This window comes from Morchella sextelata, assembly GCF_020137385.1.
Source record: "Morchella sextelata strain SCLS chromosome Unknown scls_8, whole genome shotgun sequence".
In the NCBI taxonomy this organism is placed as follows: Eukaryota; Fungi; Ascomycota; class Pezizomycetes; order Pezizales; family Morchellaceae; genus Morchella; species Morchella sextelata.
In genome coordinates, this window is record NW_025408623.1 from 1,837,398 (window position 1) to 1,853,607 (window position 16,210).

A 16,210-nucleotide genomic window follows, 5' to 3' on the forward strand; every position below is an offset into this window, starting at 1 on the left:
ATCCCACGCGACATATAAGATCCCCCCTCCGTTTAAATCCATATAACGCAAGTATAGTGGGGTGTGTGCGCGTGTGTGTGTGCGGTTAGAGTGAAAACATCTACCCCAGCTATCTCCATCTGTGTAACTCTTCATTAGTTCCACCCTGGGGATCATCAATAAACGGTTTTCTCTTTCTTCTCCCTGCCCCGTCTAGCCTGCACATCATTTCAATATCCCCCTCCCCAATATCATGATGGCCGCCACGACCCCCTCTTCCCCCCCTACTACGGCCCCAACAGCCTTATCGCCCGTGGACTGCTACACCTGTCGCCGCCGTCGCGTCAGGTGTGATCGTGTGCTCCCCGGTTGTGCGAAATGCGCCCGGACGCAGTTGGACTGTCTGGGTTACAAGAAACCGCTTGTGTGGAACAAAGGGGTGGCAAGCAGGGGAAAAATGATGGGCAAGACATTTCCTGTACCTGCCACTCCACCACAACAGCAGCAGCCTCAACAGCAACCACAACCGCAGCCGCAGTCAAAGTCGTCGTCGGCGCAACCAAGATCAAAGGAGAGGCAGAAACAGACCCCACGACGCAGCATAGTGCTTGTCGAGCCGCGCGTGGCTGCTGCAGAAATCGAAGTTGGCCGCCCGGGGTCGGTTTTGTCGGGCACGTCGGAGGAGGACGAGGAAGAGGAGGAGATTGTGAGGGTGGTGGAGCTGGACTCGTGGAGTGAAGGGACATGGGAGACGACGTCGTATGGGGCTTCGCCAGGCGGGTATGGCACGGGCTCGGAGAACTCGTTTCAGGCACTGGTTGCGCGGCCGGCGCGAAATGTAAAGTACACACTGTCGCCTTTCAACCCGTCGTTTTTTGGGGATCTGGACGCAACTGGTCGATATTATCTATCTTATTGTGAGTTTGCCACCTGCTCCCCGAAGGTGATGCCGTATGTGGAAAGTGCGTGTAGCAATTATATGTCCTAATGGCCGTTGTTAGTCGATGAAAGAGTCTGTCGTGATTTTATCTTGTTTGAGCGATATGGCGATAATCCATATCGGAACCTACTGCCTATGGCTGCTCAGAATCCGCCATTTCTACATGCAGCTCTGGCAGTCGCTGCACGGCATCACAGCAACAATTGCAACTTCCCAGAAACTCATGCGTTGATATACAAGGGCCGGGCATATAAACACCTCTCCCATGCCCTGCAGACGCAAACATGTGGCGGCAAGATCGTGACGGAGCCTGTTCTCGCAGCAATGTTACTGTTCCTTTTTTTCGAAGCCCTAGATTCGGGAATGAATACCTGGAAAATCCACCTCCGCGCCGCTCGACGACTGATCCAGCTCAGCGGCGGAATGAAGGGCATCAAAGGCGGCATGTCTTCAATGCTCTCCGTCCTTATAACCCACGTCGCAGCGTAAGCTTTCTCCTCCCCACCTCTTCTTGCCCCTCCCTTTCCTAACCCTTCCAGTATCGACATCATTGGCCGTAGTCTGGCATTCTCTGGCCCCGAGAGCGATTACCAGCCATGGGGAAGCTCTCTCTCAGAGGTCTTTACATCTCTCAAAGAGGCTGAGGACTACTCCTTCCTTGGATGTCCTGCTGAGCTCCTCCAAATTATCCTGTGTATCACCCTGCTCAATAACCAATCTCGACAGTCAGCAGCGGGGATCACAACCATTGCCACTACAGACGTATCGGACACGAACTTCATCCCCTCCGCCGAAACACTTATGACACGCATTAACGCTTTCGACCCTGCAAACTGGATCAAAACCAGCATGCCTAATATGAAGCTCCAAGCAAAGCTCTCCGTCGCCGAGATAAAGCCACAAGAGCTCTTTCACCACGTCTCGGCGTACAAATGCGCCGTACACCTCTTTGCGGCCCAGGTGCTGTCGCCGCCGCTACCACCGCTGGCGCAGGCCGAACTGATGGAGATGACGAATAGACTGATTGCACATATTGGGCATATCGCCCCAGGTAGTGTGCTGTATAAGGGTGCGGTCTGGCCGGTGTTCCTGGCAGGGACAGGGGCCATGGAGGAGGGGCAAAGGGAGTTTGTCAGGGGCGCCTTGAGGAATATTTGGAGTGTTCTTCCGCAGTTCAATATCAAGAATGCGGGGAACTTATTGGAGGAGATGTGGAAGGATAGTGATAGGGAAAAGGTGAGAGGTGGCGGAGGGGAGGGGAGGGATTGGAAAAAGAGGTTGGAGAGTGGCGGGATTGACTGGTTGTTTATATAGCTATAGTACAGTTTTTTAGCATTTTTTTTTATGAAGATATGAGTTTGGTTTAGTTGCGGAGGTACATGTATGTAATTAGAATACCACTTTGATTCGGGAACTAACAGGAAAGGAGGGGAAAGAGACCACCTACATGTACGTAGGCTGCTTGCGAGTGACGGCGTGTGATAAAGATAAGGATGGGAAGGGACATTCTCAATCTGCCTTCCCTCTTGGTCGAATTGCCGCTGGCCTTCCCTATTCGAACGTATGTGTCGGCATTCAGCCCTTTGCGGTGTGTATCCGTCTACTTGGCGCTATGTATATGAGCAGCGATTCCTGATGTAGGTTCTGAGAGCAACGAAAGGTTGAGAATGTTGCTGTGGAAACCGCACACGGTGGCTTTTCAAACGAAGATCTGGTCGGTAACATACGGCAAGGCCAAGGCTTAGGTATACAAAATATACCTTGGATAGATGTCCGAAGTACGTTGTAGCCCCATACACCCATTGACGAAGCCTCTATCCCTTACACCGTCACTTTTTTTGCTAAATCTCCTTCTAAGCCTGTCCGGGTTAGCCTGAGTATTTGAAGCAGATCTATGCTGTTTTTTTTTGAGTGTCTTCCCAGGCTGCTACTTTTACAAGTAGATATAATACCGTGACCGCTCTTTGTGGGCTCCTTCATAGTAGTCTTCGGACTTTGCCGATGGGTATGTTCCATTTCTAAACTCGGTCTTTCCAAATAACCTTAATAGGCTTAGAAGTTAGTTTTGCGGAGAGGTGATGCATCGATGGTTTAAGGGATAAATGCCATAGTGGTTTACTCGCCGCTGGTTCCTCTCTAAGGTTAAATGATGCTATTTGAGGGTATCATAAATATGGTCAGTTAATGTAGATTTGAGAGTGAAAAGCTTCCGCCGAGTTCTAGAACCTTTAAGTAGATAAATGTCTTTATGGAACATTTCTTTAACATGTACTTAACTTATGAAGAAGAACGCCGGCCCGCTCGAGTTATGCGGGAGGCCTAGCTATAGGGATATCACTTCTTGACCCCAAAAGAACGGCGTCAGTTTTCTAGATGCTGCGCGGTAGATCGTAATTATTTTTTGTATTTAGCCCGAGATTGATGAAAATTTGTCTCGAGAAGGTACACAAGTCTCGTGAGTGAGATGATGGTGCAGTAGTCATTACTGATGATACATGTAGTAATGGTAGGCCTCGGGTGTATATTGAACTATGATTAGAGCCGAGTGATAATGCATGACCGCATCATGACTCTACCACTAACACCCTGCGTATCATATATCACTCCAGCGTATATTTGAGATTGACCATACTCCAGTTAGTCCTGGTTGGTCTAGCTAGAGTATGGACACCATCACGTGTCCAAATTAAGATGCCGACGTTATTAATGCATGTTGTGCAACGATGAGCTGAGAGCCTCAACTAAACCCCAGTTAGATCCTCGAAGCACAACACCACAACACAGTAGCCTCGACTCGATGTTATCGATAACCGAGCTTTACGCCTCTCTCTGCCTGGTGATCATACCCCGCAGAATTCAAGAACTATATGTACTAGCCTCATTAATAAATGCACCGACATGAGAGAGAGGTTACTAATACGCAAGGCTGTGATCGCGGATTCAGCTTTCGAAGGGCCCGTAGTGAACTCGGTGAAACTTTTGAGTCCGAGCCCGAAGGTGGAAGCAGGTAGACATTGTGGGCACAAATAGTAAGGCTCATTCCTTTCCGCCTCGTATTCTGCCTACCAGGCTGGCTGGATATCAAATTGCACGATTCAAGTACGTACTCTACTCTACATCTGCATTGCATGGCAGCTCGAGATCTAGCTAGGTATCTATTCTTTATCCAAAGAAAATAACCAACCGTAAGGATTGACGGCCATGCGCCAAATCACCAAGTTCCAAAACTGTTTCTTGGTGGGTTGATATCATAGTATCTGGATGTAGCTAAACTTACATAGTTCTCAAAACAACGTGATGTGATGTGTCATAAGCGCGTATGCGTATGTATTAAGTTCTCCGCTGTTTTGGCTTCTTGTTTCTTTTTCCCCCCCTTCGCCTGCAGCGTTAAAGACTGGACATCTGCCTCTTTTTATTATTTTCTTCTTCCTTCCCCTTCATCTGCTTCTCATATCTTCATTTTTACACCGCCAACAACAGCGTCTCTATCTGTTCTGTAAACGGACTGAAAGAGCACGAGCTAATCATCTGTTCTAGATACAAGGTAGCCGAGAATTGAAGGTAAATCCAAACTCGTGGCCGCGGGAGCGCTACGCTTGTACCTATTTTGAGCCTCTACTAAATGGAATTACAGTTACTTTTAGCTACAAATCTGCTATATATTTATTCGAAATGGAGCGACTAGACCGGGTGAAAGCCCAACAAGCTGAAACTATGGAGTTCATTGAAGTGAGATTCCCCGCCCTCAGAAATTGATATAATTGAGCTCAGGAGAAGCGATGGGGTGGGGAATAGGGTGCATGTATGAAGCCAGTTGCTGATATTATTTGCTTTTGAAGGGACTTCTCCGACAGAATGTGAAGCTGGCTGCAGAAGTGGACGAGAAGACTTTGGATTTGGATACTATGAAAACGTCGTGCCGTGCGACACAGAGAGAGCTAAACATGATCCAATCTAAACTTCACGGAATTGTAAGAATTTTCCTGCCATGTAGCGAGTATTAATATATTCGTCTTTCGTTGATTTTTCTTCTCTCTCACCACTTATTACTCGTTGATTTTTCTTCTCTCTCACCACTTATTACTCGTCGTTTTCCTCCCTCACTGCTCTCCGTTCGTTTCTCGTTTTTATTCTTCTTTTTCTTCTCCCGTTTCTTAGCTAACTTTGGTGGCGACGTAGCGCAAAAATAGATATGTAATTGTTTTGATAGACGGTGATGGCATGATAGTATGTCCCCAAAACACCGTCCTAGTAAATTTTGAGTCAATACACAGTTCGTACTTAATTGCTTGCTCATATTACGTGATAAACCTAGTTCAAAGACAATCTTCTAGCCCAGGGAAAAGCTGGTGGAACTGAGGCAGGAAGACTTCTCCTCCAGGAAATTACAAAAGAGGTCCAATCTGAATTTCCGGACGAATCGATTGATGTTCACGTTAAGGTTTTCGCCAATCTTCATAAACTGGCTACAGTCCTCCATGTTGCAGATCGTGTTAAGGAGACTAAGCAGTTTAAAGATTTTACTCTGGGTTTTACTCAGTGTAAAGAACATTTTTATTTCATCGATGTAGGTGATGGGAAGGAAATGGTTGATAGTCGAGTTAGGGGTATATACATACAGTCCCATCCGTCCCCATCTTATTTTCTCCCCACTCCCCCTTCTACCAAACTCGGTCTATAGTATGCATAACTTTTGTAAGCTAACCTCCAACAGCTGAGCTCACATGGAATCTGGACAACTATAACTGCGTTAAAGTTATTCTTGGTGCATCTCACGATAACGGCTATGCCCGAACTCTGAGCTCTGTCTACTCTGATGGAAACACTGAGAAGGTCCTCTTAATAGAAGGAACGCCCTTTGCGAGCGAAGTCAGACAACTCCAGTTCCCGAGTACAAAATACACTCACATCTTCGAATCTCAAAAGCTCGAAGTCCCACCAAGGCCAACATCATCAAAATCTACTGACTCCCCTACGCGGGGCATGGGTTCATATGTCCAAGTTGCTACCAACAGTGTCACTACTACCAATACCACTACCAAAGTTACCGGGTCATATGCAACTGTTGCGGTATCAAATAATAATTATTCAGCACCGGCCTTTGTGAAACCAAAGACTCTGTTCATTGGCTCATCCTCATCGAAGAATTCGAAACTGATTCCGCCAGTCCATCATCAGGCTGCGCTCGCACGCCTCAAGACCCTGCAACCACCCCCGTGTAACGATCATTACTTGGTCGGCGCGTGCTGGAAAGAATCTTGCTTCTTCTCCCACAGACATGAACTGAATCATGTCGAGATCCAGGCAATGAGAAGCAGGGTTGGATTGACTCGTTGCGAGTTCGGCCAGGGATGCATTAATGAGGAGTGCTATCGGGGTCATGCTTGCCAGAGTGTTCGCGGTGGAAAATGTGTTCGCCCGAACTGTCCCTTCTTGGATAATGAACACCCTCCTGGAGCGGTTTGAATTCCCCCTCCCGCCTTCCTCACCTTGTTAACACCACCAAGTGCTGAAGATACCGAAATTGATAAATAGCTTTGGGGGACCCGGAAAATATTCAAGAAAAACGTAAAAAAGTATTAGGCGTGGTAGGATTTTGGGAGGTCTAACTTTTGTGGTGTTTGAGTATTTCTTTTATGTAGGTCTGTTTGTTGTCTACATTTGCAAGTTTCCAAAATCTGCAGAGAGGAGGAGGAAGAAGATTGTTTTGGCAGAAACCTCTGACACCCCTTTCGTTTTCATCTCTCCGTGGTATTCTGTTCTTGGGTGTTTTATCTCTCTTGCACACTCTTTTTTAAAGTAATGCTTGTATTTCGTTTATTCGTTCTCTTGAGTTTTGGGTTCAAGTACTGTTATTTAAAAAAAGAAAAAAAAAATTGCTGTTTTTTGTTACTTTTTATTCCGCTACCTGGGATGTGCACCTTGTAGCTGGGATATGCTTAAATCGAGTGCATACCCGTTATCCCGATGAGCAAGGGTATTGTCCCGGGCTATGGATACGATTATGCGATGTGAAATAGTGCTACACTCCACTTTGGCATCGTAGATGTGGAGTGCGGGGTATAAAAACGAATGTTTATATCAGAGTTTCCGCGGTGCTGTGTGATGAATGTTATCCGAACGAAGGAGTCGCTGATTGGGTGTGAGGTGGTGGGTGGTGGGCCAATAGTGGTGGGGGCGACGGTCGTACCTTGCAATGGTTTTCTTTTTCGCAGCAACAGCCGGGACAGGGAGGGGAGCACTTTGGTTGATCCAGATATTTACGAGGGTATCGTGCTTGACAATTACTAATATGAAGACGTTACATGTAATTAGAGTACTAACTCAGTGCCTGAATATCCAGTGCTTGAGAGAAACAAAAGACCTAACAAAAACAATGAAGGTACACACACAAATTGCCATTAAGTGTTCCACCGGCGTCATAAATCATAAAGAAAAAATTAAATCACCACCGTCCAACGAAATTGCAAGCCCCAACTCCTCCCTTAGCAGCATTCATTCTCACATCCAACTTCCCTACACCCCGCAGCACCTGCTTCCAGCCTATACACGTCCGTCTTGTATCGCAATCCCCATCGATTCTTAGTAAAGAAAGCTCATTTCCATCCAGGAATTGTGCACTTTCCCATACAGCGAGGTTCAGGTAATCCATTTTCACAAAATGTTTAGAAAATGTGGCCACAGCATCGCTGACGACAACAACATATTCGTCACGAACTTCTTCAAACGCTTTGGGGTTGTTGTCACGCAAACCCTCAAAAACCCGGAACAAATATCGAAGACGAGGATCGATGGGGAATGGGGAGAGTGCGGCGAAGATAGCGGGGGTGGTGGGTTCGATGGAATAGTTGAGAGAAAGTTCGCGGAGATTATAAAGTGGTGACAATGTCTGGGCTAATTTTTTCTGTTTCATATGTGGTAAGCGAGAAGGCTCGTGAAGGGTTTGTGGGGTTAACTTACAATATCAAATCGCTCATAATCGTCATCCCGATCTTCGTCAAAGACCTTTATTCCAACACATTCAAGAGTAATATTCTCCAAGAGGGGCGATAACTTTGCTAAATCCTGCAGTATTGGTAGTGTAACCTCCCAATAAAGCTCCAGAATTCGAAGTATCCTTAGTCTTGGGCTGCTTCGCAGGGCTTGCAAACATCTCCTCAGGTAATTCCGACCCCACGGAAAGTTTTTGAATTGCAGTTCTTCCAGTAGTGGCATCATACCAAAAACATGCGGTAATGATTCTTTCATGTTGATTTGCCCATCCTGCGAGCCCGAACTATAGTCCGTGTCTGTACCCGAGAATAGTTGATCAATTTCTAATCTTTTAAGATTTTGCGGCATGATCGCGAATTCGGGATTCTTTGTAAAACTGCTCGCTCCGTGCAATAATCTCGCTGCATAGGACAATCGGAGCTAATTAGCTTGACTCGATACTGACAAGAAAAGCTTTCAACCCTTACCTAGCAATCCAGCATTGCAAGATAATGTCTGGATATGCGGGTGTCTCGAAAGGAACCAATGCACCTGGTTGCGTAAATGGTAATCCCACGTTGGCGGATCCATGCTGGAATAAACATGGAAATGGGAAAGGTTAGGAAAGTTTATCACAGGTTTCTCAGGTTGCTTGAATGCTCTACACTCAAGGAGTTGTTCCATGTCGAAGTCACAGTCCGTGATACATAAACTTTTGAGTTCAGGACACTTTCGGAGGAGGGAATATATCTTCTCTGTCCCTCGAACCTTGGATAACTTGTTCGCTTCAGATGCACCGAGCCGCCGGCGTTTTTCTTTACCAAAATAATAAACAACATTATCAAGAGTTAGTGATGTGATAGAATAATTTAATGGCCGACGGTCAAAATGGCAGGCCCTGACATTCATATCATGTAGCGTCAACTGCCGTAACGGTCTCCATTTCAGCACACCGAGAAAAGCGTCAAAGATTCGAAAATCTGTTTTCCCGCGAAGCTCTAGGTTTTCAAGGTGAACAAGTAGCCGAGAAACCCTTTTCGCTGCCGCGATCATCAAGTTCACCGTCTTGATGCGGAGCTTCACGAGCGTTGCGTTATTTACGGATCCAGTTTCACCATAATACTCCCGGATGGAGGAATTCGGCCAACGTTCAAGTGATGATTTAGAAGATGGCGAAAGACCACGATATGATAACTTCCGTACATACCTCACATATGGAGTGGTACTTTAATGATACAATATCAAGTTAGTCATACTACAGAACGCCTTTGTTCTTCAATGCACACACAGGCACTCACCTGAGTGTGTGTAACAGTCTGACGCTCAATGACATGGGAGCTATCCGTGCATCTGATTTTTCCCGTCCCTCCCTGTGCCAGCGGTATTCACTACCATTAACCACCCACATTTCCAACTCAACGCCTTCACCGAGATCTACCGAGTTGTACAACAGTGGGATTGCAATGTGGTGCCATTCGCGACATACCCGAGCTGCCTTTGCAACCGTTGGCTCGGCGCAGCAGTCTTTTAGAATCATGCGAAGAAGTTCCGGAGGTAGCCGGGTAATTGGACCAGGGCGGAGTGTCGGAGAATAAATGGGGGGTTCTATTGTGATGCATCAGAGAAGATGCCCAAAAAGGAATTGGCTGCGAGTTACCTTTTGCCCGAAGGGATTTTGCTGCATCTCGATAGAATTTAACTCTCTCCAGTGCATATTCTTTATTGATTATGTTAGTCCAACAATTTTCGGACATGGAATGCGTGGCACTTGGTGCCTACCGTTGAACTTCTCCTTTGACTTGTACCTATCCAGGCATTCTTTGATGGTGTCAATGCCAGCTCTCCTGATGGCCATTTCACTTTCGTAACATTCCATGCGCTGTATCTCGAAGACCCAAAGTCTCTCGGTTTCACTGAGCCCTGGATACAAACCTCAATATTAACCACCTAGCCCAATTTTGACACATGCTGCTCCACTCCTCAACATATAGCCGGAAGAGAGCCACACAAAAGCCAGAGAGCTGGGGACAAGTGGTTTCATGCCTTCCAGTGTCTCCGGGGCGATTTCTCTGGCTTTGGAGAGCTCTAGCGCGTAGTTCTTCAGGAGTTTGTCGTAGTGGGCTGCATTACGGAGGTGGTTGTCGTGTTGGGAGAATGACATTGAAGTGAGCTTGAGGCGGTCAGCGAACACGTAGGAAGCAAGTTCTGGTCAAGGACCAAATCAGTATTTAGAATTTACTTCGTAATTTCACGAGATTATTGAACATTTTGCGGGGATGAATTGATGGAATGAAAGTTGATGGGATGAAAGGAAGGAGGAGGAGGTTTCACCTTCTTCCTCCCGTTTCCTCACCATCTCCTGCCACCAGTCTAGAGTAGGGGGATCCATTGTCTCTATTATGTAGTATTTGAGCTAACTGAAAGTTTGAGGTTTGAAGACGATATGAGTATGCAGTTAGATGAACCGTTCGGATTGCAAAGAGGGGATCTCCTCATGTTGCCGGTGATCTTGGGTCACGCGCCAATGAGGAGGCTGAAAATAAGGATGACTAACATCTCTCTCTATATGTACGTCATACGGGAAAATCCCGATAGTAGTACGAGGTCCTCTACATTTTTGATGGCAGAGAGTGTTCCACATCAAATTACTTGTATAGTGCGACCGAAACGCTCTAAGAGGTTTCTGTGTTATTTCAGATTTCTCTTCACACTCTCGAGTCTGCATTTTGACGCGAACTCCAATCGGGCCAAGGCGCGGCAGATAGCTGTCATGTACGTAAGCTCTTACATTTTATGGTTTCCCAGTCCCAGATCTGCGCCAGAGGGCTGCCGACGATAGCCCTAGATCTCTTCAAAATGAAAGAAAATCACCCTAATCTGCAAGAAGATAAAGTGAGTTGAGATTTCATATAATATGGCAGTGATTTCAATTACACAAGAAAGTATTTGAACATTTAAAGCGGACTTCATAAGATTCTTTGCCAACTCAGCAGGGTATGAAGATGTAGTAGCTGGAAGATAAAAAACGAAAGTTTTGGAAAGGATACATACGCTTCTAGGTACATCATTGACTAATGGGGGGTGGTAAGGGATAGGGTAAAAAAACAAAAAAAACAGCCGTCCAAGAAGAACTTCCCACCTAGCCAACCTTTATCGTACCCACTCCCACCGAGTTTTTACCCCTCCACCCCTCCATTTCTCCAATAGCTCTACACAGAAAGACGACCCGCCACAAGCCCCGGATCGTTTAACTGTGCAAAAAATAAAAAGAGCATCTTACATAAAAGAGGACAGTTCTGCTCTTTTTTTTTTTTTTTTACCTGAACCTTTCTCCCTCTTTGCTCCTCACTTCACCCCCCTCATTTCGGCGGGATAACTTGATCTTTCAGATCATCAATCAACTCCTACCCAACTTATCACCATGGTTTCCGCTTCTAAGGCAAAACGTGAGGCAGAGCGCGCCGCAAAGCGTGCCGCTGGTGAGGAGAAGCCAAAGAAGACCGCAGCCAGCAAGCTCGCTACTCCTGGTGGTTCCAAGGCTACCTCTCAAGCCACTTCCAAGGCCTCCTCTGTCAACGGCGATGACGAGGGACCCGACGCCGCTCAGTTAGCCAAACTTGAAAAGCTCGCCTTGCAGGAAGATGAGCATGGTCTCTCAGACCGTGTCACTACCGGTGTGCTTGCATCTCTAGAGGCATCCCGTGACGTCAAGGTCACTTCAGTTTCGTTAGTCTTTCACGGAAGGGTCTTGATTCAAGATGCTACTCTTGAACTCAATTATGGTCGTCGTTATGGTCTTCTTGGTGAGAACGGTTGTGGAAAATCAACCCTTCTTAAGGCTATCGCAAAGAGGGAATACCCGATCCCTGAACACATCGATATCTATCTGCTCAACGAGCCAGCCGAGAAGACTTCGTTGGGTGCCTTGGAATATGTAGTAAAACAAGCCGAGAACGAGTTGAAGAGACTCGAACAATTGGCAGAGGAAGTATTGGAGAATGAAGGTCATGACAGTCCCATCTTGGAGGATCTCTACGAGGTATGCAATTCTTTGGGGATTTGAAGTCCGGAAATCGTTTTCCTTCAGCGAGAAAAAATATATGATTTCGAGTCCTCTTGCTAATGTATATTTGAATTATTCAGCGTATCGATGGAATGGACCCTTCAACCTTCGGAACTCGTGCCTCTCTTATCTTGACTGGTCTCGGCTTCAACCCTGTCACTATCAAGAAGCACACCAAGGACATGTCCGGAGGTTGGCGTATGCGTGTCGCATTGGCCAAGGCTCTCTTCGTCAAGCCGTCACTTTTGCTTCTCGATGACCCAACTGCCCATTTGGATCTTGAGGCCTGTGTGTGGCTTGAAGAGTACTTGAAGAAGTGGGATCGTACTCTTGTACTGGTCTCGCACTCCATGGATTTCTTGAACGGTGTTTGCACAAACATGATTGACATGAGAATGAGGAGGCTTATCTACTACGGTGGTAATTATGATACGTACGTCCCCATACCCCCCCCCCCCCCCCTCTTTCTTTTCCAGCTGAGATAAGAGAGTTTCTAAAACTAAAGGGGTTTATAGTTACATCAAGACCAGAACCGAACAGGAGGCCAACCAAATGAAGCAATACACCAAGCAACAAGATGAGATTGCTCATATCAAGAAGTTCATAGCCTCCGTAAGAAAATCTTTCTCTTCTTACTCTACTCGAAATACTTATATGGTTTCTAGGCTGGTACATATGCCAATTTGGTTCGTCAAGCCAAATCTAGGCAAAAGATTCTCGACAAGATGGAGGCAGATGGTCTCATTGAGAAGGTTGCTCCCGACCGTGTATTCTCCTTCCGCTTTGCCGAGGTTGAGAAGCTTCCTCCTCCTGTTCTTTCCTTCGACGATGTATCCTTTTCCTACAGCGGCGATGCCAAGGATTACCTCTATGAGAACCTTGATTTGGGTGTTGATATGGACTCGCGTGTTGCTCTTGTCGGACCCAATGGTGTTGGAAAGTCTACTTTGCTTAGAATCATGACCGGAAAGCTTCAGCCGACCCAGGGGAGTGTTAGCAGACATACTCATTTGAAATTGGGAATGTACTCGCAGCATTCCGCGGAACAGCTTGATTTGACAAAGTCTGCTTTGGACTTTGTCAGGGAAAAGTACAGGGAGAAGAGTCAAGATTACCAGTACTGGAGACAACAGCTCGGTAAGTATGGTCTCAGTGGAGACTCTCAGACCGCCTTGATTGGAACTTTGTCGGAAGGACAAAAGTCGAGAATTGTCTTTGCCTTGCTCGCCATTGAGTCCCCAAACATGTTGCTTCTTGACGAGCCTACCAACGGTTTGGATATTCCAACAATTGACAGTTTGGCGGACGCTATCAACGCCTTCGACGGAGGTGTCGTTGTCGTTTCTCACGATTTCAGGTATGTTTCATCCGCTTTCAGGCCAAAATTACCAAGTGCATCCACGGTGACTAATAATTTCTACCTTGAAATAGATTGCTCGATAAAATTGCCAAGGATATTCTTGTGTGCGAAAACAGGACCATCAGGAAATGGGATGGCACCATCGGACAATACAAGAACCATCTTAGGAAGAAGATGATGGCTAGTGGTTCCGTCTAAAATCGTTTTCTCCCAGTTTTTTCTTTCTTTTTTTTTTGTTTGCTATTTTTACCTGTCGTTTCTTTCTTGGGATGGGTTTTCTCGGTCGGTCTTTGTGTTCTGTCTCGTTTCTTTGCCACCGCACTTTCTGGGTAATAGAGGTCGTTAGCAACGGGGACGGTTTGGTATTTTTTTCCCCCGTTCTCTAGGATGATATGAGGCTCTGGGATACGGGGAATACGGGGAATACGGGGGTATACGGGGTATTAAAAAGTTATGGTTTTGTAGACAGGTTGTGAGAAAACCTTGACCGATTTTGTTTGCCCGGGTCCTAATTTCTTAGATCTTGGTAACTTTGTGTATCTACTCCATGCAGAACCTTTGTCGACTATCTTAACAAAAGTAGAGTAGAATATTTTCAGTTCATAGCTGCTCTGTACTTGAAATAATTTGAAGAAATCATGCATCATGTATTATCACTCGAATAGCCCGAGCAACACTACAAATCCAGGTTTTTAGGTGGTTGATAATTCATTCGTGTGTGCGATCCAGGTTTTTAAGCAATACGTAGAGAAATCATCTGACCACAGGTCGAATAGTGGTGTTATCATAGCTGGTAAAGGATATGTTGCAGGAGACAGATTAAGTAAACTTCATCAAACCCCGTAAAGTTAGAACATCTGTCGACGTTTACAACATATGGAATACAACACAAACAGTATATATTCTAGGATTGTAAAACCAACTCAAGATGTCAGAATAATGATATTATATATCCGCTGTGTTCCTCTGTTGGATTAGAGGAGAGCATATTATATATGTGCCGCCTGTTCATAGACTATCACTCGGGAAGGCAATGCCAGCACTACATGTATTGACCGACCGATAATTCACTTACTGTCTCCAGCCCGGGGCTATAATGCCAGCACTGAATCCTCTTCAAGCCGGCGAAAGTGAAGCCAAAGGGTTCTTTCTGCCCTCTAGACGGCCAGGTGCCACATAACGATGAGTTGACAATGACACGTACATTGTTTCCGGCACAAAATGTGTTTTATTAACCCCGTACGTCGTCTGTTGCCTTCTTCCCTTTCCTTCTTACCTTTCGGCTGTTATGCTATATTCAGAAATCTTTTTTTTACTTACCCGAAAAAATATAGATATGGGAGGCTGTATCTCAATACGTCGGCGGCAGAGGTTTGAGGATGTCTTTCCGGTGCTCCTCGACGTGCTCGAGTTCCCAGCGGGGCAGCCTGGCGGGGGCCCAGCGGGACAGCCTAGCGGGCACCTAGCAGCCGCCGAGAGCCCAGCAGCCCCCGAAAGCCCGGCAGCCCCCGGGAGCCCAGTAGAAAACGTCGGCCCGAGCCCACCGGAGCTTTCTGGTGAGAACCCGTGGGATAACGGTAATCCTACTGATGGAACACCAGGGTATTATCGTGGAAAGGATATTAGAGCTAGGGCTCGTAGAAAAAAGCATTACAGGCAGCAGAGGGGAGGTCTGGATGGAGAAGATGGGGAAGGATCTGGCGGACCGGCCGCGGTGGAAGATTACAGGGCAGCAAAGGTTCCTCACATCGAGCAAGGCGAGGCATCTGGGGCGACAGAAGGGAGCGGGGAGACCCAGGCCGGCATCACCAGGCATGAGAATGATGTGGCGAACCCTCCCGAAGAGCATACATTACCAGCAACGACCCCAGAGTCAAGTAATGAAGGTACGCTTTCTACGGGGAGCTGGGTGAATTCGGATAGAACACGCCCTTCGCCCTATTTTGACGAAGCTCAGGCTGAGTTGGCTAGGGCCCTGATATCCGGAACTGGGCGAGCGAGTATCACACGCGACCCGACTGTTGGACCTGATAGCAAGACCAGGCACGCGTACGTCGAAGAGGATGGAGAGACCGATGGGGAGGCCTCCGCAGAAGATGGGCCGGCCGGGGTCTTAGAACACGATCGGTCCCATTCTGGTGATCATGTCCTTACAAAACAGACCTTCTCTATGGGCTCAGGCAGAGCTCTAGACAGAGGAGATGGCCCGACCTTTACAGGTCAGTCAACGACTGCAAGGCCGGGGGAGGCAGCCGGGGACGCCACTACCGGAGGGGATCAGCTATCCTCGGGGAACTCTGAGATCAATACTGCGGAACCGGCTGATGCTTTAGGGGAGGGAGGCTTGGATGTAACTACGCAAAGCCCGGGTGGCGGCCGAAGCCCAGATGTATCTCGTGACGGGGGACGTGTGCCGGAGGCTGAAGTACCAACTGCCCCGGAAAGCGCTTGAGAAGCTCTTTTCTGTTTTTCAATTGCGTTTTGTTTCTCTATATAATTAGGTTATTTGTTCTTTTCAACAATAGACATTGATCTTCTGGCTGTCAAAATACTGAGGATAGCTGCGTAAAGCCCACTGGTGCGGTTAGTTGGTGAGTCAATTCACAACAGCCAAAAGTCGGTGGCTGAGTTGATGGTTCCAAATTTGTCTCTAGCTATGTTAAACCACGGTTGATGTAATACATTCTATGCTTTTCGAATTGCGACTAGGACTATTAGAGCTATTAGAGCTATTACCTATTAGAGCCTGCGATATAAATGACCTCTTGAGCTGGAAGTAACTTAAGCTGAGGTGGGTTAGGGTTGTTGTTCGAGACAAGCGAAACCAGACGGCCCGATCATTGGCCGGGAAGATGCTTGTCATGCCAACCCATAAACCGGATACAACGCCACGAGA

The 16,210-nt window shown here is 46.9% G+C and overlaps 5 protein-coding genes across 5 annotated transcripts; 4 read left to right on the forward strand and 1 right to left on the reverse strand.

The window, feature by feature from the left end:
• Positions 1-232: 232 nt before the first annotated feature.
• On the forward strand, positions 233-2,233 carry H6S33_012680 (uncharacterized protein; the record flags this gene model as incomplete). Its single annotated transcript, XM_044844057.1, has 4 exons — positions 233-685; positions 791-896; positions 981-1,404; positions 1,459-2,233. The coding sequence occupies 4 exons, from the start codon at positions 233-235 to the stop codon at positions 2,231-2,233; spliced, it is 1,758 nt and encodes a 585-aa protein (XP_044695329.1).
• A 2,358-nt stretch (positions 2,234-4,591) lies between these two features.
• Positions 4,592-6,385, forward strand: H6S33_012681 (uncharacterized protein; the record flags this gene model as incomplete). Its single annotated transcript, XM_044844058.1, has 5 exons — positions 4,592-4,648; positions 4,759-4,890; positions 5,099-5,146; positions 5,235-5,526; positions 5,634-6,385. The coding sequence occupies 5 exons, from the start codon at positions 4,592-4,594 to the stop codon at positions 6,383-6,385; spliced, it is 1,281 nt and encodes a 426-aa protein (XP_044695330.1).
• A 979-nt stretch (positions 6,386-7,364) lies between these two features.
• On the reverse strand, positions 7,365-10,280 carry H6S33_012682 (uncharacterized protein; the record flags this gene model as incomplete). The annotated part of the gene is made up of 8 exons (XM_044844060.1): positions 7,365-7,823; positions 7,880-8,313; positions 8,380-9,116; positions 9,190-9,496; positions 9,549-9,608; positions 9,671-9,811; positions 9,869-10,096; positions 10,223-10,280. 8 exons carry the CDS (start codon positions 10,278-10,280, stop codon positions 7,365-7,367), a joined length of 2,424 nt encoding a protein of 807 aa, XP_044695331.1.
• Positions 10,281-11,312: 1,032 nt separating this feature from the next.
• On the forward strand, positions 11,313-13,512 carry H6S33_012683 (uncharacterized protein; the record flags this gene model as incomplete). Its single annotated transcript, XM_044844061.1, has 5 exons — positions 11,313-11,930; positions 12,035-12,387; positions 12,470-12,566; positions 12,620-13,311; positions 13,386-13,512. 5 exons carry the CDS (start codon positions 11,313-11,315, stop codon positions 13,510-13,512), a joined length of 1,887 nt encoding a protein of 628 aa, XP_044695332.1.
• A 1,138-nt stretch (positions 13,513-14,650) lies between these two features.
• H6S33_012684 (uncharacterized protein) lies at positions 14,651-15,766 on the forward strand (the record flags this gene model as incomplete). Its single annotated transcript, XM_044844062.1, has 1 exon — positions 14,651-15,766. One exon carries the CDS (start codon positions 14,651-14,653, stop codon positions 15,764-15,766), a length of 1,116 nt encoding a protein of 371 aa, XP_044695333.1.
• Positions 15,767-16,210: the final 444 nt, after the last annotated feature.